This window comes from Mesoplodon densirostris, chromosome 13, assembly GCF_025265405.1.
Source record: "Mesoplodon densirostris isolate mMesDen1 chromosome 13, mMesDen1 primary haplotype, whole genome shotgun sequence".
Classification (NCBI taxonomy): Eukaryota; Metazoa; Chordata; class Mammalia; order Artiodactyla; family Ziphiidae; genus Mesoplodon; species Mesoplodon densirostris.
Window position 1 is genome coordinate 90,334,906 of NC_082673.1, and position 25,379 is coordinate 90,360,284.

The 25,379-nt window shown below is 52.4% G+C and overlaps 2 protein-coding genes across 4 annotated transcripts in view; one reads left to right on the forward strand and one right to left on the reverse strand.

Moving 5' to 3' along the window:
• PTK2 (protein tyrosine kinase 2) overlaps positions 1-2,743 on the reverse strand; it is a 250,824-nt gene extending 248,081 nt beyond the window's left edge. For all 3 annotated transcript variants that reach the window (XM_060115655.1, XM_060115653.1, XM_060115654.1), the window contains exon 1: positions 2,622-2,743. The gene's annotated coding sequence lies outside the window, so the exon portion shown is untranslated. The remainder of the gene's footprint in view (positions 1-2,621) is intronic.
• Positions 1-25,379, forward strand: part of LOC132500643 (basic proline-rich protein-like) — a 103,375-nt gene that overhangs the window by 75,354 nt on the left and 2,642 nt on the right. Inside the window, exons 4-5 of the mRNA XM_060115737.1 lie at positions 2,122-3,239; positions 17,633-17,712. Of these exons, the coding sequence (XP_059971720.1) occupies positions 2,122-3,239; positions 17,633-17,712 (1,198 nt within the window). The remainder of the gene's footprint in view (positions 1-2,121; positions 3,240-17,632; positions 17,713-25,379) is intronic.

Below are 25,379 nucleotides of genomic sequence, written 5' to 3' on the forward strand. Positions count from 1 at the left end.
GGGAGTTGGAGGAATCAGGCTCCCTGACTTTAGACTATACTATAAAGCTACAGTAATCAAAAGTAACAGAATTTTTTTAATGCCACTGAAATTTAAAACCAGATTTATTCTATCTGAAAATGTCTAAACTGAAAATGTTTAATTTAAAAAATTAAAGATTTACATATTGTATTAACAATTTGAATTGCATCTTTTGTTACCCTTAAGACAATTTCTAATTATTTTTCTCAAAATTAAGACACATTAAAATATAGGAAAAAAAGGTTTCCATAACACCTTTAGAGATATGAACTAAGATCCCACCTCACTATAACTCAAAATAACATGCAAAGATAGTAATTTTCAAAATTATCTTTTGCTACACATAACACTTTATAACACCATAGACTATATATGTATATACAAAATATAACAATAATTTCTTCTTAGGGAGCTCATCAGTATTTTTTCTTAAAGGGAACGCTTTAACGATACGATTTTGTTATTCAGACAATTTCTCCAACTTTCTAGTAAGAAAAGTTATCTAGCTGAAGAACCCAGCTTTGAGAATTGGAACATTAATTTCTGTACTTTCCAACAAAGGGCATGGAGTGTTAGAGAGAAGAGTTTAGCTAAAAATGTTTTAATGATCCTTACTGCCATTCCTAACTCCCGCTTTCCCCAGACACTTCGCGACCGCTGCATTAGTGGATCTAACACTCCTGATCACTCCTGATCTAACACTTACTACTCACTTTCCGTGACAGACAGCCTCAGACGATCTCCTGTACGAGTCCCAGCATTCTTTGCCCCACATCATAAATACTAAGTTTTGGATTCAATGTCTTTATTTAGCCAAGCACTTGCTTCTCGATGCATCATCTCTGAATGATGTATAGTCCTTCTATTCAGTCCTTTCATGAAGTCTTATGGGGCCGCGTTTACAAGGGAACATGTGTTTTAAACAATATTTTCCAGTGCTCGTTATTAAACTGGATTATTTGATAATGACCTGAAAGAAATTCTTCAGAGGAGAATCTATAATATTTGACCTTGCTGTTTCAGCAGCAGTTACTACACAAGTGTTCAGAAGAGACTAATGGTAAGCTCAACTAGTTTTTCCCCTCCAAGAGTAGCCGAAAATCTAAAACAATATACTCATAAAGATACTAAGAAATACTATCTTTATGAGTTGAAAGTTGAAACACAAACTTCCTTTAAAAGTTTCATGTGTTTAAATACTACAGGGTTTTAAACATTAACTCAATAGTACAACTGGACCAAAATATTATCTACACTGTACCTCAACAAAGTACGCTGAATGCTAATTTATTGTGAATCTGTAATCACTTCATCCACATACGTTCCTCCCACTTTTCAGAGGTTGTCAAAGACAGGACAACTAACCTGAGGGCTTGGCCGTGTCATTTCAATGAAGAGACTATTTTCATTACCCGTTTTACAAATAAAGTATTAAAGGTGAGGCTCTGGTATTGCATTTCGAACAGTAATGGCCTATTTTGCCAACCACGAAGATGTTTACATTCTAAGTAACAATCCCAATGATGGTCGTCTTAAGTACAGACCCCCAAACTCTTACATCGCCTTCAACTTGACCGTATTTCAACCAGTTCCCATGAATACCACAATATTACTATTCTCTTAGTCTCACTGCCAAAAACCCAGCTACAGGCTAACTAAGCAAGAATAAGACACCGTTGAAATGGCAAAAACAAAAACCTTTACCCTTAGGGCATTAAGCTACAAAATCCGGCAATCAAAGAAAACCAAGTAACAGCGTACACACACATACACACTCCTTTGAGAAAGAATGGGGTGCCAGGAAAGGACCCAGAGTGCTTCCAACTTGCTCGGCGGGCGCCGCGGAGTTGGGGGCTGGGGCGAGAAGAGGAGGAAACTTGGGAAGCGCAACGAATCCTGCCAGGTCTTCAGGGCTGCCGCCGAGACAGCCTCCGGGCTGCACAAAACTTGAGCGCGGGCCGCGGGGGACGCAGCCGCCTCGCCGCCCCGCACGCGGGCTCGAGGCCCACCCTTCCCTGCCCCGCGGGCCGAACGATCCCCCGGCGGCCCCGCGGATTCCCTCTTCCCCCTCCTTCCTGTCTCTCCCCTTTTGTTTTGGAGGCACTCGGCCCGCCCCGGCAGAGGCCGGCCGGCCTCCCAGAGGCCCCGGGCCTCTAGACCTTCGGACTCTACGAGCCCCGAATCCCCCGGCCTCCCCATCTTCCCTGAGCTCCCCGGCCTCCCAGCGTCCCCCGAGCCCCCAGCCTCCCTGAGTCCCCGGCCTCCTCACATCCCCCAAAGCCCCCTGCTTCCCGGAGCCCCCGGCCTCCCCACGTCCCCCGGCCTCGAGACCCTCAGACACTCCCAGCCCCGAACCCCTCGGCCTCCAAGCGCCCCCCGCCCCCCGCCCCCGAGCCCCCAGCCTCCTCGGGCCCCCGGCCTCCCCACGTCCCCGGCCTCCCGGGGCCGCGGCCGGCGCGGGAGGGGCCGGTCTCCGCCGCCGGGACTGGCCGGTCCGACCCCGCTCGGCCCTCCACCCTCGGGCCGCGGCCCTGCCAACAACCAGCTCCCGGAGTCGGCCCGCCCGCCTGCCCGCGCCCCGGCCCCGGCCCCTCACTCACCCGGACCGCGCTGGCGCCGGGAGGCGAAAGCAGACGACGACCGGGCGGCGCCGCGGCTGATGGGCCGCGCTCCCTCCCACGCCTCACGCCGCGGGCGCACAGCAGTCCCGGCCCGGCGGCGGCGGCGGGCTCGCGCCCTCGGGGCCGTGCTGCGTCGGCGCGGGCCGCGCGTGCGCGGCGGCCTGCTGAGGCGCGCGCCTCCCTCCGCTCCGCGCGCCCGGCCGCGTCCCCGTTCCGAGCTTCCGCCTCCCGGGAGCACCAGGCATGCGCGCTGCGCGTCGCGGCCCGCGCATGCCCACCACGCCGCCAGGCTCTGCTCCCGGGTTCGTAGTCGGGACGCCAGGCCCGGGCTGTGCGCGGACGGGGTCAGCGCGCGGGCGTGGCTGCGGCCCCGAGCGGCGGCCGCGGGGAAGCTCTGCCGGGGGGCGGGAGCGGCGCCCCGCCGAGCGGACGTTCCAGGGTTCCCTCCGGCCGCACTCTGGGCCGGCGGGGTTGGACGGACTACGGGGAAGCCCTCGCACCCCTTCGCTACCCGAGCTCCAGACCCTGCTCCTCTGGAGGCCACCCCCACCCCGGTCAGCCGCCCTACAGCCCCACCCCAGAGTCGGAAGCACGGATGTCCGGACGCGGTGTGTGCCCGCGCCGGCCCGTGTCCTCTCCAGGCCCACCTTAAGGGTGTCCCGGACCCCCCTGCAGATAGGGAAGCAGGCTCAGGGATTTGTTCAGGGGCATCATAGCTAGCTAGTGCTGGGCGGTACCAAGATTTGATCTTCGAAGATGGTCTGGAAAGAGCTTTATAACGGCTTAGAGGTGGACACATTATCTACCTGAGCGCCAGCGGGGCACTGATCTGGGTCCATTAACCACCAAGGCGCCGGTTCCCTAGGTGCTGAGGCTTGAGAAGGGAGAGGAGGATCCCAGAGGGTCCCAAGCAGAGAGCAGCTGAGATGAGAGCCGGTTTTGACTGGAGCATGGGGTTGGGGGGTGGGGGTGGGGTCTGGGTAAAAAATGAGACGGCCAGGGCCCTCTGAAGTCGTGCTCAGGTGCCTGGCACTTATTCTTTAGGCAGCAGTGACCTTTTAGGGTTTTAAGAGAAAGTGATACCTGATTTGCGTTAAAAAAAAAAAAAAAATCACGGGCAAACTTGCGGTAGGAAATGAAACCAGAAGCAGAGCAACTTTCATTTTTCATGGTGTCACTTTGATCCTCACCACAAGGCGAGAGGCAAGATAAGCACACAGTTCTCCTTTTGAAAGGTGAACTCCCTGAAGCTCAGAGAGGTGACCCTCCGTTCCCTTCTCAGGAGCTATAATCGATTATAACAGAATCCAGTAAAATAAAGTGCTTTCGCTTAGCAAGAGTTTTACCATTTTTTAATATTTTCTTTTATTATTCTTTCATGAAATACATATGGCTGGTGTTTTTAAACTACATTTAAGACTGTAAGGAATTGTGTCTCTCAATGTCAGCCCCAGGGCCTTTGCACTGGCTGTTTGCTCTACCTGGAAATCGTTCCCTCTGCTTGGACCTTCTTACTCCCTCACTTCCTTCAGGCTCAGATGTCACCTCATTAGATGTCAACTGATCGCTCTGTATGTAATAGGAACCACCGACTACCCTCCACCCTTTCACACACACTCCCCACCCCCTCATCTGCTCTGTTGTTGTCCAAAGCACCCATTGTCCACCATAGCCCTACACTGTGTGCTTGTTTATTTCTGCATTGTCTGCTCGCTCCACTAGAACATTAGATTCACTAGAGCAGGAACTTTGTTTTGTTCACTTCGGGGTCCCTGGCACATAATAAAATATTTGTTGAGTGAGTGAATGAAGCTTTGGGTGATGTGAAGTAAGGAATTATTATTGAAAGTATAAGGAGGGAATGGGAGTCAGGGGAGAGGAGTGAAGGGACAAAAGGGGTTATATTAAGGATATCTTTGGGGGAGGGAACTGTGCTTAGTGTGGCAGGCTAAAAACAGGCACCAAGTCTCTGACACTCCTCCCAACAAGAGATGGAATCTACTTTTTCACCCGACATATTTGGACAGATCTGGTAACTTGCTTTGACCAATAAAATGTGTCTCAAGTGATGTACAACTTCTGAGCTGAAACCTCAAGAGGCCATGCAGTTTCCACCCTCTTAAACAAGTCCAAGCTAGCCTAGCGAGTGGCCACTGAGGCACCCTGGACAACAGGCTGCCAACCGCCAGGCTGGTGAGTTGAGGCTGCACTGGGCCACCCAGCCCCAGTCAAGCTTTCCGCTAACTGCAGCCACCTGCAACCCAGAGAGACCAGCAGAACTGTCTAGCTGGACGCAGCCCAAACTGCCAAATCAGAGAGTTATGAGCAAATAAAATAAAAGCTTGTGGTTGTAAGCCTCTCGTTTTGGGGTAGTTTGTTACACAACCATAGGTAACTGATACTTTGTTTCCTCAACTTTACCATGTTATGTTTAAACTTGATGCTCCTGAAGGGCAGCTTTGATTAGCTTAATAGAGGAAGAAAGTCGGGAAAGGGCGAGAGGAAGGAGTGATGCACATGAGAAGGGCAAACAGATACAAAAGGAGAAAGGTAAAAGGTGAGGAGCGTGTTGTCTAACAAACCCTGCTTATCCCCGGAGCATACCTGTGGTGCCTTAAGTGCTCAGCCTCAGGAGATAGAAGAACGATGGAGCCGACCGAGACTCAAGTGCAGCTGTTCACCAGCATCTGATGATGATGGGCAGGTTGCATAATGTCACTGAGATTCATTCCTCATCTGTACAATGGGACTTACAAAGGATGGGGAGGAAATGGACCATCCTGTAAAACACTCAGCAGAGTGCTTGGCAAAGTATACTCTCAGTAAGTTCTTGACTAGCTGCAGCATTACTGTACGGATTACTAATCATCTTGCTCATGGAGGGCACACTCAAAGGACCACCCAGAGCATAGTGTTACTGAAGGCTGACTGTACTCGGGCTCTGTTGGTCAGATCCTTTAGACACTGTCTCTAAACCTCATAACAGCCCTGCCCCATATACACTGTGATCATCATCCCCATTTTATTGATGTGAAAACCGTGACTCAGAAAAAACGAAACAACGAGACAGACAGCAAGACTGGAATTTAAAGCCACCATCTGTCCAACTGCAAAGCCTGTGCTCCTCTCTCTCCCCGTGAGCCTCTGCTGCACTCAGGTCCCGTACAAAAAACAAAACACAGAACACCATTTTGGCTCTCCCTTCCTGTGCTGCACCAGATGGGCCGAGGGCTGACCTTGCGTGGAAAGCTTCCAGGAAGGGCTTCCTGTGTGTTGGCAAAGCAGCTGTACCAACCCTCAGAGCAGGTCCCCCTTGAAGAGCCCCTCGCCTACCACATCTGGAGAGGGCTTGCCCCCAGGAGGGACTTGCTCACGTGGGGAAGCAGAAACACACGTTTAAGGCGGGGGATGGATGCACGGTAATGATGGCACAGAAGCTGATGACCGAGGCCCAGGTCATTTCCCACATTGTACCACTGACCAGCCTGCCACCTGCCTAGAGAAGCTGCAGTGAGAGAAAGTGGGACCCAAGAGACAGGTGCCCAGGCCACCTCTAGGTCCAGTAAGATGTACCCCAGGGAGCTATGGGCCTGACACATCACTGGGGTTGCCAGCCCTCAAGTGTTAAGAATCAGAGACTAGGGCTTCCCTGGTGGCGCAGTGGTTGAGAGTCTGCCTGCCGATGCAGGGGACACGGGTTTGTGCCCCGGTCCGGGAAGATCCCACATGCCGCGGAGCGGCTGGGCCCGTGAGCCACGTCCGTTGAGCCTGCGCACCCGGAGCCTGTGCTCCGCAATGGGAGAGGCCACAACAGTGAGAGGCCCGCGTACCGCAAAAAAAAAAAAAGAATCAGAGACTACACAGGGACCAGTGAGCAGGGGCAGGGGAATGAGAAAGGAGGCCAAGAGACCTAGGCTCAAATCCCAGCTCCCACCCATGACAGCCCGGTGGCCCTAAGCAGCCACTCAGCCTCTGAGCCTCAACCCCTTCATCTGTAAAACGGGGGGAGGTGGGGGCAACTGCAAGAGCAGAAGGGAAGGGGTCAGGGGATGCCCTGAGGGAAGATGCCAGAGGGGAAGCAGGCCAAGGGAGGGACAGTACGAGTGATCAGAAGACAGAGTTCCCCCTTCACGTTCTGGCCCAACTGAAGACCAGATGGGCCGCGACCACAGCGTGCAGCTTTCCTGGGAGGGAACAGTCTGGGCTCACAGGATAACTAGACAGTTTCTGCAGGTTTTACTACATGCTTGAAATTTCACTTTCCATGGAACTTGATGCAGGGATGCAGGGATGTGGGGCTATTAACGCCTACAAGGGTGGGTGACGCCCATCAGCAGGGCCTGCAATGGGCACATCTCTCCAGTGGGGATGTGGGAGCAATTCACCCCAGGTTGGGGAGCATCCCCAGTGGAAGCTAAGGGTGCCCCAGCCCCTCCAGCTCACACAGATCATCCCCCCAGACCCCACCAGGTTGTTCCAGTTCCCTCCGATACACAGAACGTGAGCTGGACCTCTTCCAGGCCCCACCTCCACTCTGTGCCCCCCAGCCTCCTCCATGAGTGGAAGTGAGTGGACCCTTCCACAAGCAGTGGACACAGGATTGCACCTGTGGGGCTGTCCCAGGGATTCTGCTCCTGGGTCTGGGCCCCATGGTCACTTCCCAACCCCCAGCCCCCCCACACACACATGCACGCGCACACACACACACACACACACCCACCCTACACACACATACACAGAAGGGATACCCTTCTCCTGTACGGTGCTGAACAGGTCCAGGCCAGGGACACCCCCCGCACCCCTCCTGACCTGAGATACCCCTTTGGTCCGGAACTTGCAGCTGGGGCTCAAATCAGAGTCCATCCAGGGCTCCCATGTACCCTGCACCTGCTGCTGCCCCTGCACCAGCCTCCAGAGAGGAAAAGGGCCACGTTTCCTGGGAAATTCTGCCCCAGACTATTTATTATCTCATTTAATTTTCACAACCACCTTGGATAAATCCTATTAAGTGCATTTTACAGATGGGTAAACTGAGGCCAGAAAGGGATGGCTACTCAGCTCAAGTCTACCCAGCAAGTCAGCAGCAAAGGCAGGATTCAAATGAGCTTGTGTGGCTCCTAACAAAGTTATGTTCTCAGCCACTGAGCTTCTTTGCCTCCTAAGGCTGTGTGTCCTTATGCCCGACACAAGGGCAACCAGGGTGAGTCCAAGTGAGGCCCACAAGTCTTCTCTCTGCAGTCAGTGGTTGGTCAGCACAGCCTCATTTACAGAAGACCCCACAGCTGAAGGGTCTCCATCAGACCTGTTCTAGTTGTGGAATTGCCGAAAATCACTTTCTTGATCATTTTCGTTGCTTTGATCAGCAGTAAATTCTCATCAAAGCAGTGTCCTCTTTGCAGATTTTGTGGGGGTCATGCTCGGCACAGAGGTCTGGTTGCTTTCCTCATTTGCAGTTTCTAAAATTTAAGCAAACTGCCATTTTGGAGATTTCTCCTGTCTTTCATCTTCTCAGCTGTTTTTTTTTCCTTTTCTGAGCTCCATTCTCATATTTTCCATTTCCATCATGACCTTGACTTGTACTAATTCTCAGTGATACGGAGCAGCGCTTCCCAAACCACCTGTAGGGTGAAACCAGCTCTTTTTTCTTCCAGTCCATTGTGGACTGATACGTGCAACAAACATAAATAAAGTATTAGAAATAAGTGAAATTTTTAAAAAACAATGACATACAAAATTCAAGCCCTAATTTTTTATTATTAGACTCAAAGAACATAAAACAGCTTCTGTCAAATTGCTTTGAGAGCCTCTAAAACTCTTAATTCCTGCACTTATCTCCCCGTGAACTGGTAACAGTGTGCGGCCCAGCTGTGGTTCCACACACCACGCCGTCAGCAGCATTGGTGTAAAAGATTAAAAAGTAAAACTTGATTGCATTCAAAGTCACACAGTGGAATATGCTTTCACCAAAAAAGTATACCTTAAAGTCAATGTAAATAATAAAAAATTAATAGTTTCATGTATGTTTGTAAAAGAATCATTTTGTCTCTGTTGTTTTATTTCTATTCCAAAGGTTCTATCAAATAAAAAGTTAAATGCAAACTGTAATTGGATGGACCTAGAGATTATCATACTAAGTGAAGTAAGTCAGACTGAGAAATATAAATGTATGATATCACTTATATGTGGAATCTAAAGAAAAGAAAAAAAAAGATACAAATGAACTTATTAACAAAACAGAAATAGACTCACAGGCACAGAAAACAGACTTAAGTTTACCAAAGGGGAAAGGGGGAAGGGATAAATTAGGAGTTTGAGATTAACAGATACATACTACTGTATATAAAATAAACAACAAGAACCTACTGTAGAGCACTGGGAACTGTATTCAATATCTTGCAATAACCTATAATGGAAAAGAACCTGACAAAGAACAGACATATATTCCCTGTTCTTCTAGTCACCAATATAAACAACTGGTGTCTCTCTTCACACGTGTTGCCTCTGTATCCATATAACACGTATGATTTCTGCATGTATACATATCTACACACTTAGAGTAACAGGCATCGTGGAAAATGGCAAAATATTCTTCAATGTCCTTGGGCAACCATTGTGAATTCCACGCTGAGATAGGGGCGATGACTGCACGACGCTGTCAGTATACTAAAAACCACTGAATTGTACTTTTTTACAAAAAAAAGAGGGACTGACTCAGATTCTGAAACTTCAGATTCAGGCTGACGAGGCCTATCTCCACCTTGCAGCTCCAGGGTCTGGTCTGACACAGTTTTTCCCTTGTGATGACAAAGTGGCCCGGTCCTGCCCCTTCAACAAACTCTGGAGAAGAGTCGGCCCCCTTTCCTCCAGTTTCAACCAAAGTCTCGGCGGCTCTTGCTGGCCAGGCTTTGCCGGGTCCCACGCCTGCCACAGAACCGAGGGTAAGTCAGCCTCACCCAAACCAAACCTACAGGTGGTGGGAAGGGAAGGGATGGTGAACAGCCAAAATAGCAGCTGTCCCCCTCCTCTCCCCTTTCCTCTGGTGATAGAACCCCACTTTCCCCTCAGGACATGCCCTGCCCGCTTTTCACCTGGTCTGGGGATTACGGTCCCCTCCCTCCTGGGCAGGTGGCTATCTCCCAGAATGTAACCCTGGTGTCCGACAGAGAGGGAAGCAGCCCCAGCTGAGGAGGAGTTCTCACAGCTGACCTGCCTGCCTTTACTCTTTCAGTTCTGGGGCTGGGCTGCATCCGCCCCTTTCTGGCTCCCCTTACGGAAGCCCAGAGTCGACGTGTAAAATTATGGGCACACGGTAAACCCTCAATTAATAATAGATATCAATATTATTATTTCTTCCCAAAGTGTCTTGGGACATTATTTCTTCTTTTTAATAGGCCTGATTTTTAGAACAGTTTTAGATTTACACAACAGTCGAGATAATAGTACAGAGTGCCCGTACGCCCTGCACCCAGTTTCCCCTAACATCAGCATCTTACATTAGTATGATGTATTTGTTGTAATTAATTAACCAGCACTGATGCACTGTTATTCACTGAAGTCCATAGTTTATTCAGATTTCCTTTATTTTTCACCTAATGTTCTTTTTCTGTTCCAGGGTCCCACGTAGGAACCCACATTGCATGTAGTTGCCAAGTCTCCTGACGCCACATTGGAAGCTTGAAATCGGCCATGGTGGGAATATTCACACCGCAGAAATTGGCAAACACTACAAATCAAGGTTCTCCCCCTTCCTGGGAGCCTGTTGTTGAATATTTACCAACACACCACTCTCTGTGTGCATGCCGTCTCATTTGATGAGGTGACATAGTCAGTCTTATTTGGAAACAAATAAGACAGGGATATTTAAAACAAAGGTTCATTTTAGTCCAACAGAACGAAATTCATTCTAAGCACCTATCAATTCTGTACCCACTTCCTGCTTTCTCTGCTATGACTCAATGATCATGGCTACAATTTTCGAGTATCTGTTAGATACTAGGTATGTGAATCCATACTCTCTTATTATCAATTTAAGTTAGATGTTACTACTCTCCCAGTTTATGGTTGAGAAAACAGGCACAGAGAAGTTGAGAGACTGCCCAAGGTCAAATCTTTTGCTCCCTGCCACAGGGCCTCCTGTCTGGCTTGGTGTGTACCTGCCTCTTTCTAACCTGAAACAACCCAGAAGCCAGCAATTAAGTCATCGGACATGTTGCCGCTTTAAATTACAATTGGTCTTCATATCTACCTCTTCTGCTTTTTCTGAAATGTCATTTATTCTTTGGTTTGAGCTTTTTTCCTTTTCATCTTCTCCTGCTTTGTGCTGTTGCATGTAACTGTGATGGTGATAAAGGCGTTTTCTTTAAAGTTATCGAGCCAAAGTCAGTGGTATTGTCTAACTTTCACCAGATAATTCATGCGTGTGACAACCCACAGGCATTGCACATACTTCAGCATCAGGGTTGGGAGGGTTTCACACGTACCAGAGCAAAAACTAACCTGTGGGGCTTCCCTGGTGGCACAGTGGTTGAGAGTCCGCCTGCCGATGCAGGGGACACGGGTTCGTGCCCTGGTCTGGGAAGATCCCACATGCCGCGGAGCGGCTAGACCTGTGAGCCACGGCCGCTGAGCCTGCGTGTCCGGAGCCTGTGCTCCGCAACAGGAGAGGCCGCCACAGTGAGAGGCCCGCGTACCGCAAAAAAAAAAAAAAAAAAAAAGAAAACTAACCTGTGGAGTAAGGCCTGCATCCACTCCTGGAAGACACACTTCACAGATGGCATCCCCTCGTTCTTAGAACAGCCTTGTCAACAGTATTGGTAGTTAGTGTGATCACCGTGAACGGAAGCTGAGGCCTGGCAGAGTCCGCGGCTCACTGGGGGCATCAGCCAATTAGCTCCAGAAGCATGTGGGAAACAGGAGTTATGGGTGAACCCCAGCCAAGAATGGGGAGCACCTCATGCTGAATCCAGTGTTTGCTGAATGACTGAATGACGTTTCCCCTAACCCCTCCCTTCTCCCCATGACTCTGGACCCAGTGTGTTACCTTTGGCGCTCTGACTTTGTATTTCTCGACCTGCCTAAGCTGTAAGCTCCTTTGGAGAAGAAACAAAGTGACTCGAGCTTTTCCCGAAAAGCAAATTCCTCTGTTGTCTTAATGGAGACCATTGTCATAGATGCCTCCTGAGTTTCTTGTGTCTTGTTTTAATTGGAGTGTAATCGATGTATAATGTTGTGTTCATTTCTGCAGTACAGCAAAGTGATTCAGTTATACATATACATATATCCACTCTTTTTTAAGATGCTTTTCCCATATAGGTCACCACACGTATGGAGTGGAGTTCCCTGGGCTATGCAGTAGGTCCTTATTAGTTATCTATTTTATAGTTAGTCGTGTGTGTCTATGTCCATCCCAATCTCCCAGTTTATCCCTCCCCGCCGCCACTTTCCTCCCTGGTAACCACAAGTTTGTTTTCTATGTCTGCCACTCTATTTCTGCTTCGTAAATGAGTTCATTCGTACAGTTTTTTTTTTTTTTTTCTTTTTTCTTTTTGCGGTATGCGGACCTCTCACTGTTGTGGCCTCTCCCGTTGCGGAGCACAGGCTCCGGATGCGCAGGCCCAGCGGCCATGGCTCACGGGCCCAGCCGCTCCGCGGCATATGGGATCCTCCCAGACCGGGGCACGAACCCGTATCCCCTGCATCGGCAGGCGGACTCTTAACCACTGCGCCACCAGGGAGGCCCTCGTACAGTTTTTTTAGAGTCCACCTAGAAGCGGTATCATCCTAGGGTTGTGGTAAACAGTAGACGATAGTTTGTAGGAAAGCGCCGGCGGTTTCCTCAAGGTATGTCCCCCTTGCACGACACTCCTCTGATTTGAGGCACTTAAACTACCTGCTGGGAGCGCGCAGGAACGCACAGTGTTGACAACCATCCTTCTTACTTTACGGTGTCCGTGGTTTGTAACTCATCCACGGCGTCTAGGACCCTGACCACATTCTACAAATGGGCTTTGGGGATAGGTTTCTACACAGAGAGACTTGTTTCTAAATTGGCAGCCTGGAGCCACCTCCACAGGGGGCTAAAGATCTCTGGGCTCGCCTGGGTTGGTAATTACCGCCTCCACCTGGAAAAAACCCTGATGACTCAGCTAGGTGGAAATGCCACCTATGCCTCGGGGACAGGAAGAGATCTGGGACCTTGGCCAGCTCCAACGAGGAGGCAGCGCTCCAGTTCCCAGTGGGATGTCAGTGTGGGGTCCCGTGTGCCTCGCGCAAATGGGAGCGTCAGCTGCCTCTTCCACCCAGCGGCCCCTCTGCCCCCCTCAGCCTCGTGCTCCTGGTCTGTCCAAGGACTTCCGTGAGCCCCCAGGGGGCTCCTCTAGCTCTGAAATCCTGTGAATTCACAAAAGAGTGACATTTAGTCTGTGACAAGCATTAGCAGTCCCCTGTGGGGAGCTCTCCAAGGGCAAGGACAGCCTTGTTCTCACACAAATCACAAAGCCAGTAATGAGTGCTCCATAAATAAGCCATTTTGCCTGCTTGGAAACAATGCTTGAAGAAAATTCCCACACCTCCAATAGAGCGACTTGTGGCAGTGGGCAGATTCTGAGGACAAACAAATTGCAAGGCACTTGGTGTTACCATCCAGCTGAGGTCTTATGCAGATTAGACCAGAGCTCCAAATCAGCCTTCAAGAAGGCAGCCTTGACAAGACCCTCTGGAACAAAGGTTGCTGAATTAGGACCGTGTTGGGCCAAGGAGGCCATGAACGAGGGATTGTGGGAAAGGCTTTGATGTAAACCCAGCCAGAACTGTGTGCACTTGTCACCCAGGGTATCCGCCCCCTTTGATGCCAGTGGGTGGCCTGTATTTAAACATGTGGATTTGTTTGTATTTCTCAAGAGAACATGGAGTTTGAGAGCTGGAGGACTGTGTCACACTGTACCTCCTCTCTATGCACCGATATGCCAGGTCGAGGGGTCTCGTTCAGATAAGCACAGTTGTTTGCCTTGAAGCGTCGGGAAGCAGAAACTGTGACTTAGGAGCACGCCACGCACCACTGTGACACCACCTTCTGTGTCATCCTTGAGGACGCGTCAGGCCTGTCAAACCTGGAGCAACTTCTGCATCCAGCTGTCTCCTTCCAATCGATAGGAGACGGGCTACAGATATTCACTGAGCACCTACTATGTGTGAGACGCTAGGCCAAGTGCCTTGGAAGGACAAGGAAATCAGGTGCCAGAAGTGCCCTAGGCCTGTGTGGACTGCAGAGGAGCCTGCTGGCGGGAGGGGGGCGGGGCTGTTCCTGGGGGCGTGGTCCTATGCCCAGTTCCTCCCCCTTCATTCTGTGGTTCTTGCTGTCCTTGTGGATTCTCACTCACCCTCCACGGTCACCCTGGATGCGTGTCCCCCACATCTGGACCTTGGACGAGGCCTTTGCCCAGAATCCCTAACTAGGGGTCCAACAGGCATATCGAACTCCATGTAACCCAAAAAGAAGGCCTCCACTCCCACCAGGCGGTGCTTGCCCCTGGAACATTCTCTCTTCACGGCGCTGCCCACCCCCACCCCACCCCCGCACCATCCCCGTCCCCGGCTCCTCCCTCCACCCCAGCTTCCTCCACCCAACCCGTTACAGGTCCCTGTCGCTTTTACCGCCCAAATCTTTTCTCACCCGTCCTGCTGTTTTCATCCCTAGGTTTTGCCCACCTGGATCCTCAGGACCACCCTGGTTCCTGGCCTGGGTCTTTGCATCTTCCCCTGACACGAGGGCTAATTTATGTCTGTCCAGTACATTCTTTTTGTGCTAAAAGCACCCAGAGTCCGTTTCTGTTGCGTGTGCCCAAATGACCAGAACCGGCCCCCTCTCAGGCCCCCGGCCTGTGCAGTGCTAGTCTCCCTGCATGGCAGGCCCTCTCTAAGCTTGACCTCCTGGCGAGTCACTGCGTCTCCTGGCAGATTCAGGGATCCTTACTCTTCGCCTTGCCCTTCCTCCTGCTTCCATAGGACAGTGACAGTCACTCTGTATCCAGGTCTCCAGGGCAGACGGCTCCTGGGACTTGGCCTGGTGGGCTCAGCGGGGGGGCTGTGCCTCTCAGGAGCCCAGCAGGGCCCCACAAGGACCCCCCTCCCCACTCTGTGCCCAGACACGCCTAAGGTAGGGCGGCAGTGGATAAACACCTTCACCCCCATCACACCATCCCATCACATCATGCCCCACAGAGCATCAGTGCCAAAGTGTATTCTCCCAGAGGAAAGGCCCAGTCCTCGCTGCTGGGTGCCAGGTGCCAGGTTCCGAAACCAGCGGCCTCCTCCCAGAACCACAGCCACCAGCCCTTTACAACTGTCCAGGTGGAGCCAGAGTCAGCGTGGCAAAGGGGAAAGAGTGTATCTCGACTCCGCTGCTTCCTGACTGTGTGACCTTGGACAGGTCACCTAAGGTTTCTGAGTCCCAGTTGCTTTATCTGAAAAATTAGTGACACTTTCTTGTAAGATCACTGTGAGGAGGGAACAACGAAACACATACAAGGTGCACAGTAGGTGTTTGATAAATGACAGCCGGGAGTGGTCCTTGGCCAATGAGAAAACTCCCCACCATCCCCCTCCTGCCCCCCACACCCTCCATCAGGCATTTGAAAGAAGGGGCAAGGCGACTCTGGCCTCTATGAAGCCTTTCTCATTGAATGGGGAGCGGTACTGAGCAGCCTCAGTTCCCACCCTCCTTCTCTGCCTGGCCCACCCTGCCCTCTGGTCACAGCCTTGGTTGAGGAGTGGACTCAGGGTTACAGGACAGGCCCTGGCAAGCCTGGGGTCGGGGGGCAAGTGTACTTCATACTGGGGTATATGACGGCGGCTGTGAGTCAAGCCTTCTACTCAAGTTCAGCCTTATTTACAATAAAGCTGATATTTGAAACCCCAGTGTCTTTCTCATTTGGTCTTTTTTCTTTTAATTTAAATTTATTTATTTATTCATTTATTTTTGGCTGCGCTGGGTCTTCATTGCCGCCTGCGGGCTTTCTCTAGTTGTGGCGAGCGGGGGCTACTCTCCGTTGCAGTGCGTGGGCTTCTCACTGCGGTGGCTTCTCTTGTTGCGGAGCACGGGTTCTAGGCGCGCGAGTTTCAGTAGTTGTGGCCGTGGGCTCCAGAGCGCAGGCTCAGTAGTTGTGGCGCACGGGCTTAGTTGCTCTGCAGCATCTGGGATCTTCCTGGGCCAGGGCTCGAACCCGTGTCCCCTGGCTTGGCAGGCGGGTTTTTAACCACTGTGCCCCAGGGAAGTCCCTCTCATTTGGTCTTGAACTCAGGAGGGAAAGAGGAAGGTGTCACTGATTTAGCAAATACTTGGATAGCATTGACATGTGCCAGGCCCTATTCTAAACACCTTACCAATCTTAACCTATTTACACCCCATAACAGCCCTATGAGGTAGTTACTGTTGAATACTATTACCCCCATTTTACCCCCACGAGGACACTGAGGACCAGAGAGGGTAGCTGGCCACAGGGCCCAGAGCTAAATAAATGGCCGAGCCAGGGTTTGAACTCAGGCAACCCAGCTCCTGAGTCCCCACTCTTCACCGCTGCTGCCTTATTTGTAGCTTCTGTCAATGGCTTCTGTAACATTCATTCACTCCACCAAGCATTTTGACCTGTAAAATATATTAGTCTTTATCCCTATTTTAAGACAAAGCAGAGGCTGGGAGGAAATAGATAAGGAACACGTGCTTCCTGGAGCTGTGGGTCCAGCAGACCCTGCCATCAGCGCCGATCAGGGTGACTGAGCAGGAGACGGGTGGGGCCTGAAAGGGGTCACAGGAGCGCGTGGAGGCGGCTCCCTCAACCACCACCACCACCCCCCGCCGTGGTCTGCATGCCTGGAGGCGGAAATTACTAACCGGAACGTCAAAATACATGAGCCACTGTGAACAAATCTAATAAACACATGGAAACACACCAAAAGAGGAAGGGGAAAAAATGTCGCTACAAACCAAAGGCAGGCAGGCAGTGTGAGCCAGCGGCCCCGGGACCACGGTTGGCCTTGAAGGAAGGCACATCTGAAAACGTGCACCTCAGATTGGGACTTGAACCCATGTGGCCGGGACTTGAACCCGGCCAAAAACCTGACTGGGATTCGAACCCACGGTCTATTAATTAGCATCACTCAGCTGGTGTCTGGACTTACTGAGGCTCAGGTTTTTTCTCAGTGCAGAAGGAATTCAGTGAGAGGCAAAGTGATAGGCAAGAAGTAGATTAATTAACATAAGACGCTTGTGAGAGATGCAAGCGCGCAGGTGAGGAGGCTCTGCCCTGAGGATTAAGTGGGCTACAATTTTATAATCAAAAGAAAGTGGGGGGAAGGGGAAAAGAACCGCCTTCTTCAAGTAGATGTCGGGCTTATATCACTAGCTCCTCCTTCGTTTTGGGCAGGGGAATGTCTGACCCATGAGGTCAAACTAGGACCATCATAGCGCTTATTCAAATCAGTAGAAGAGTGGTAACATTTTTCTTTCACTTAACGACCTGGGGCATATCTCGTGCTTTTATTTATGGCTTTATAGTGAAGCAAGGTTTCTTCATTCCACGATGTTCCGATAGCTTTCTTGAGCGATCATTAACTTAACAGCGGTCTCCCAAAGTTTCCTAGGTTTCCCTCTCTACCTATAATCCCCTACTGGGACTTCTGCGACGACCTGTATAATTTTCCTATTCTATCCCAATCACATCAGAAGTCCTAATGCACGTGGGGACAGATTAGCTATTCAGAAGCACGTGCTCCCTTTCCTCTTGAAAAATTAATCTAAATTTAGCTAAAGGATGCATATGGCCGGGGCGGAATGGCAGCAGCCTCTGCACCTAGAAGGAAGCTGTGCTGGGGCCCCGCCCACCAGGAGTGGGGATGGGCCCGGAGGGCAGAGTTGTGCAGGCTGGCCAGCTCAGCCACAGCCTGGCTTTGTGACCTGGAACCTCCAAACCCCAGTTTCTCCATCTGGGCCCCAGGGCCCGCTGGAGTGGGACCGCAGCTCTCGGTCAACACCGGCCGTCACTGTGGCCTCACGCTGTTCCTTCAGATCTGGAGGGTGCGGCCCAGAGGGGCTGGTTCGGGAGGGGTGGGATGGAATCCGGTCAGACCGGGTGGGGCATAGGAGGAGTATTTCCAACAGGGCCTCAGACCATGGTTCCCCTGGAGCCAGGGTGGCCCAAGGAAAGGGTGAAGGCCCTGAGTGTGCTGGACGAGCCCTCACAGAGGCCGTTGTGAGCGTCTCTGGGGACTGGCCACTGGTCTGCAGCTGCCACCCTGACGGATGGGCAGGGCCACGGCCACAGGAGGCAGGCAGCCAGGCCCAGGCCCACCCTGTCTGGGCAGAAGGCTGGCTGAGGGCTGGCTTCCTGGGCGTGTGGCCGGCAGAGTCCCAGAGGGCCCCGTGCTCAGAGGGGGGGACCTAGGGCTGGGGTTTGATGCTCTGCGGTCACCATCTTGAAACCCTTAATAATTTTACATTTGAATCTGTGTTTTGTAAGTGAAGTCCAGGGACAGTGAAGCGCGCTCAAGGGGAGGGGCCTGGAGCCTCGGCTCACACGTGGTCCCACCCCCTGTCACCCCACAGCCCCACTGCCTCTGAGTGCCCTGGGCCCCTTCCCTGGGACGGCCGCTGCCCTCCACCCCCCGAGGGTGGGGCCTGGGGGTGGCTGTCCCTGCCCTCAGCTGGCAGTACCACAGCGTGCCCCTCTGATCCAAGTACCAAATGTGTCCCAGTGCTGAGGGTACATCCTGTGGGGTCGGGGTGATGGCCCATGGGAAGGGGAGAGAGGCTTCCCACCTCGGGCTGGAACATTTTCATTTGGCTGGGGCAACACAGAGGAGCCACGACCTTAAAGGCTGCTCTGCGTTGTCCCCAGCAGGAGGGGAGCCTCGCCCAGCCCCTTTGCCGCACAGCGGGGCAAGAGCCTGGTGTGAAGACCAGGGGGCTCGTCCCACAAAATTCTCAGCCTCTGCTTGGAGCCACCATCCACCGATCTCCATGCGCAGAAGGACGTCTCCCAGAGGATATGCCGATTGCCTTAAATCTTCCAGGAAGAGCAGGGCCACGATGGGCTGAGAAAGGTGCTCTCTAGGCTGGAGGAACTTGTGCTAAGATTCCTACGCTGGGCGCCGTCCTGGCATTCAGGGGATCGGGTACTGGGCAGGACAAGAAATGAGGCTTCATGGCAGGGATAAGCTGCCGACGGGGTGGAGGAGGAACGGGCCAGACTGAACGGCCTTGCAGTTTGGATTTTATCTTTTTGGTCAGTTCTCAAACTTTATCAGGCAGCCAAGAGCAGAGGCCAAAGTGGCTTTATTGAAGCAAGACATTTCCTTGAAGTTTCATAACGTTTCCTGACAAATATGTGAATGGTATTGCAAAAAAGAATCATGCTTTGTTTTATTATAAAAATATCTCAAAAGACGTCCACTGAGGGATGGACTAATGCAGGTGCTCCAGGGGAAAAAACCTTCCTTTCTTTTTTTTTTTTTTGCGGTACGCGGGCCTCTCACTGCTGTGGCCTCTCCCGTTGCCCAGCACAGGCTCCGGAAGTGCAGGCCCAGCGGCCACGGCTCACAGGCCCAGCCGCTCCGCGGCATGTGGGATCCTCCCAGACCGGGGCACGAACCCATGTCTCCTGCATCGGCAGGCGGACTCTCAACCACTGCGCCACCAGGGAAGCCCCTTCCTTTCTTATAGGAAACATTTCTTGCCATGGGAGAAGCCCAGAGGAGGCTGATGAATGAATGATCGATACAGTTGAGAACTGATAGATCAGTGCAGTCATACATAGGTGTTTTAAAATATGTGTACAGATGTGCAAAGATGTACAAGGCACAGTCCCTCCTTGAGATGCTGATACTCTATAGTAAAGGAACAATCCCATGTATGTTAACTGTATTCATTGCCTACAGCTGCTGTAACAAAGAACCACACATTGGGCTTCCCTGGTGGCGCAGTGGTTGAGAGTCCGCCTGCCGATGCAGGGGACACGGGTTTGTGCCCCGGTCCGGGAAGATCCTACATGCTGTGGAGCGGCTGGGCCCGTGAGCCATGGCCGCTGAGCCTGTGCGTCCGGAGCCTGTGCTCCACAATGGGAGAGGCCACAACAGTGAGAGGCCCGCGTACGGCAAAAAAAAAAAAAAAAAAAAAAAGAACCACACATTTAGTGGCTTAAAACAACACAAATTTATTCTCTTACAGGTCTGGAAGTCAGATGGGAGTCCCAGGGGCTAAAATCAAGGTGCTGGTTCCTTCTGGAGGCTGCAGGGGAGAATCTGTTTCCTTGGCTTCCCAGCTTCCGGAGGCCACCTGCAGTCCTTGACTCGTGGCCCCGTCCTCCATCTTCCAAGTGCATCCCTCCACCCTCTGCTTCTGTCACATCTCCTTTGCTGACTGACCCTCTTACCTCCCTCTTATAAAGACTTGTGATAACATTGGGCCCACCTGGATAATCCAGGGTGATCGTCCCTTCTCATGGTCCTTAACTTAATCTCATCTGCAAAGTCCCTTTTGCCATGTAAAGTCACATCTTCACAGGGCCCAGGGATTAGGACGTGGACATCTTTGGAGGATCATTGCTGTCTACCATGCTCATGATGACAACAAGTCAAAATCTCAAAGTGGGACAAAGGGATCTAGTGGTCCAAGAAGGGAGAGGTGACATCTGGCAGTGGTAATCTGGGAGGACCCCGTGGAGGAGGTGGCCCCTGAGCTAAGATGAAATAGTGGAGAGCATTCTGGGCAGAAAGCAGCCCATGAGCAAAGGTGCGGAGGTGGGGAGGGTGAGGGCGCTGTGGGAGAGTGAGGTGTGGACTTGGGCGTCAGGCGAGTAGAGGGGACATACAGACACGTCCATCATGGTGCCTGTACTCCCTTCCCTTTCCCCGAGGGAAACTGTCGCAGGTGCCTGTCAAAGCCCCAGCTGGCGGGAACCGGGCAAGGTGGGAGGCTCACGCTCGGGAACAAGCCTGTGGGCAGGCCATGCTGCCAGCCTGGCTGCACCTAGAGCTGCCCAAGCAGGCCCGTTGGCCAGCTGACCTGTCCCAGGAATTTGGGCTGGAGATATGGAGATGGTGCTGGCGTTGGTGGTGGGAGCAGAGTTGAAAGGCTCCCCACAAGCAGCCCTGAGGCAGGAGGGGCAGGATGATGAGGGAGACAGGCCGTGAGTAAGTGACAGGTGAGCTGGATGACGGCAGCAGGAGCCCTGGGGGGACGCAGAGGGACCCTGAGTGCCCCTGAGGGGGCAGGGGGTCGAGGGAACGCCTGCTGCCCAAGGTGGGGAGACAGCTCTGGAGAAGCCAGGCCCAAAGGCCAAAGGTTCTGCCCTTGCCTCAGCCTCCTGGCTTTCCCGTGTCCCCTCCTGGTCCCAGTCCCTCGGCAGCCAGAGTAAGGCCTGGTCCTGGCAACCTGAGGCACCCAATGAGCAGACCGGGCCAGGAGGGAGGGCAGGGAGACCGTGGGGCAGGCCTCGCCCTGACAGGCCCCCCAGCTCCCCCGGCTGACCACCAACTCCCTCCTCGCTCGTGCCTGTGGCTCCAGACCCTCCTCCACCCCTGGGGTTGAGCAGTGCTGGAGCCGTGCTGCCTCCAAACACGGCGAGGCGGTGCTGGGTGCGCCTGCGCGGTGCAGGGACCTCCGTGGATGCTTTAGAGATGCCGTCTCTGAATAATCCCACTAGCCCCATTGTACAGACTAGGACGTCAGGCTAGGTGACTCTCCCAGGGTTGCATGGCAGTAACTAAATCTCTCTCCAGTGGACCTGCTCTGAAACCCTACCATATTCCAGAACATACCAATTCACTACTTTATTTATCCAATATTATTAGTGCCTACGATGACCTAGTTATGGGGACCTACACACATGTTACATAGGCACTACTGGAGCTTATGTAGATGGTTTCAGACACTACAAAGTGCTATAAGAAAACACAACAGGGCCCTGTAATGGCAAAGGACTCTGGCAGGGGTAGATAGGGGGTCAGGAAAGGTCTCTCTCAAATGATAACTCTTTTTTTCTTTTCCTTTTTTTTTTTGTGGTACGCGGGCCTCTCACTGTTGTGGCATCTCCTGCTGCGGAGCACAGGCTCCGGACGCACAGGCTCAGCGGCCATGGCTCACAGGCTTCGCCGCTCTGCGGCATGTGGGATCGTCCCGGACCGGGGCACGAACCCGTGTCCCCTGCATCGGCAGGCGGACTCTCAACCACTGCACCACCAGGGAAGCCCTCAAATGATAACTTTTTTGAGCAAAACCCACACTATTGAGAATGAGCCAGCCACGTAAAACTTGGGGAAGAGAGCATTGCAGTCAGCTCGTTAAATATTTATTCATTCATTTATTAAAGGCACGTGTGAAATCAGCAGTATTTAACTCCTGGGCTACATTTACAGTGACTTCAAGACAGTGGTAGGAAGTGGCTGTCAAAGGAGGGGCAGCAGAGGGCTTCCATGGTGGCGCAGTGGTTGAGAGTCCGCCTGCTGATGCAGGGGACACGGGTTCATGCCCCGGTCCGGGAAGATCCCACATGCTGCAGAGCGGCTGGGCCCGTGAGCCATGGCCGCTGAGCCTGCGCGTCCGGAGCCTGTGCTCCGCAGCGGGAGAGGCCACAACAGTGAGAGGCCCGCGTACCAAAAAAAAAAAAAGGAGGGGCAGCAGAGAATTGCAGGAGGCGGGAGATGGGAGAAAAGGAGCTCCATCTGATTCCCCGCCCCACCAGCCTGTGTGGCTGAGGTCCCAGCATGCCTTGCAGCCACCCCTGCCCCACACGCCTTCCACCTCCATCCGTCTCTTCTGGTTCATCGGCAGCCTAGGCATCGCCCCCCTTCCTCAGCTCTGTTAACACTGGCGCAGTCACTGGTGCAGTCGCCCAGATCGCCTCCCTCCCACACTCCTTGCCTCCTTTTTTCTCTCGGCACACAGACTTCCCACCACCTGATTCCGAGGCTCCGGATGAGTGTTCCAGAAGCTGAGGAGATGCAAGATCGTCTCCTGCCCACACACAGACGCCATGGCAACGGGAACTTCGTGAAGCCAGGCTGGAATTTGCCAACCCAGAGAGCAGACCATCTGTGAGGCCAAACCCTCCAAATGTTGCCCGATCTAAGTGCTCACATCCAGGGAACTTTTGCACGGAGCAGAGGTGACATTTGAGTGACATAGAATAAACAGTGGGCGCATGTGAAATCCCTTGAAAGTCTGCATTTACTGTCCCAATGTGACGGAGAAAAGGAAGCAACAGGGGCGAGATTTGCGCTAAGGGGCAAGGTAGGTTTTACTGATGGGAAATTTGGATCATCCACAAGGGGAGGTATTCTCCATATAAAAAATTGGTCCAGTGAGTTTATCTCCATGATTCCATTTTCAAGCCCATCCATCTTCGACTTTCATCTACTTTCCATGGAGGCAAAAATCTGTGTATATTTGAATCAAAGGCCCCAGTAAATTCAACCTTCCTGGGCTCGGGTTTCCATAGGCCTGCGCTTCATTCTAGCAACAATAATAGTTTTCCTACAGAATAAGTAACATGTGCTGGGAACCCTGATAAGCCCTTCACATGTATTATCTCACTTACTCTTTGCAACAAACTTATGAGGAGGTATCACAATTATTTTCTCTTTAAAGATGAGAAAAGATGCTGAGAGATGTTAGATCCCTGGGTTCATCCAGCTGGTGGGAAAGGTAAGAAGGAACTGAGGCAGGTCCACCCTGCTCCAGAGTGTGGACTCTTGACCTTCACTATGGGGTCAAGGCAGCCTGACTGATGCCCTGGTACAAACGCCCGTCGGAAGTTCTCTCGTGTGTGTTTCGAGGGCCTCTTATACCACGTGCTGTGGGGGACCCTGTAGTGGATGGGGGGGTCTAGCTGTCTTGGAATGTTGAAGTCCAGTCTAGCAGACCCTTAGACGGCCTGCTGTAAGGTTTGGAGTGAGCATTCTGGGGATGGGAGTCACTGGACTGTGCTAATGGCAGAATGCCCAGCAGCGGGTGTTTGCTCTGCATCACGTCACCTGTCCTTTCACACGTGGCTCTCCGGGAGCCCAAGCCGCAGCTCAGGACCTACTCGGGAGTCTCCCCCTTTGCCTTTCTCCAAGCCTGAGTCCTGCTCCAGCTGCCAGAGCAAGATGAGACAAAGGTTGGGGGAAGGTGCCAGCTCCCGGGGCTCAATCAGCTTCTTGGGCAAAATGGGTGAGAGGACGTCGGAAAGAGAACCCCACTCCTGTGTGTGACCTGTGAGTGCACTGTGGCCCCAACCGCTGGGAAACATGGCCCCAGAGCAGAGGCCACCCAGACGTGAGAAGCACCTCAGAGGCCCCATCTGCAGCACCTGGAAACTGATTAGATATCAAGGTTTGGAGCAGGGGATTGAGAATGACCCTGAAGTTGGAGCCCAAGGGCCTGGTCATGTCCAGATACCCCACCCGGGCCACCCCACTCGGGCCGGACACAGACCAGGGCCTGGGGTGGGGAAGGGTCTTGAATGTGGAGCTGGAAGCGGGTCTGCTGAGGGTCACCTCTGGGTGCCAGGAGTGGTTGGGGCAGCCAACCAGAGCCTCCTGGGGGAACCGGGACCCAGTAGCCATGAGCCCATGGCCAAGTCAAAACCCAGGAGTTAAAGGTCCAAACTAGGAACTCAGAACTTGCTGGAAGCAGGACAGAGGGAGACAACCCAGGAAGGATTGTTTTCTCTCACCTGCTGCCTAAACCCCTAGGCTTTCAGGGGACAGCTTCTGGCTGTTGAAAGATTTGGTGAAGCCCTAACCCCAGGTACCTGTGAACGTGACTGTAATTGGAGATAGTGTAGTGTCTTTGCAGATGTAATCAAGTTCCCTGATTAGTAACTTCTCCACGATGACTGGTGTCCTTGTAAGAAGAAGAGGAGGAACACAGAAACACACAGGGAGAAGGTCATGTGACAACAGAGGCAGCAACTGGAGGGATGTGGCTTCAAAGCAAGGGACCCGGGGGTCGCATGGCTGCGACAGCCAGAAGCTGGGAGAGGCCTGGAAACACCGCCCCCTAGAGCCTTCAGAGGGAGGAAATTTCTCTCCTTTTAAGCCATGTCTGGGTTACTTTGCTATGGCAGCCACAGGAAACCAACAACACATTCCCTGGGGGCCCTCGTACCTCGTTCCTCTCCCTACCCGAGGCCTCCCTGCTCAGCCCTGGCCCTCCCCTCTCTCTTTTCATCCCACAGCACCCGTGGGCCAGGCAGGCTAGGTCACACACACTGGTGCCCAAGGGTCTGGGGCTGTCCCACGCCTTTGCCCGTGCAGTTCCCTCTGCCTAAGCTGCCTTCTCCCTTGTTAGCTGGTGAACTCCTACTCATCCTTAAAACCCAGATTGGAGGTCATCTCTTCGGTGGGACCGTCATGACTTCCAGGTAGAACAACCATTCCCTCCACGATTTCTCCTCTCTGCCTATCACTTTCTTCACGCTCATCATGCTGCAGCTGATTTAACTGCTTCTAATTTTTCTCTGTATCCTCTCCCCCCCTGCCTCTAAGCATGAGCATTGAGAGCAAGGATTACATCCAAGGCAGGGACTCAGTAATCCAGCTTGGTTGAAGGCATGGAGGCCTGGCTGGCTGGGTGGTCAGATGACAGAAAACCCAGGGAAGCGTCCACACTGCCAGCTGTGCATTGTGTGCTGTGCCCAGCTGTCAGCGAGGAGGGAGCCAGGGTGTTTGGGACCCGATGCTTTTACAGTCTGGGCAGGGGGG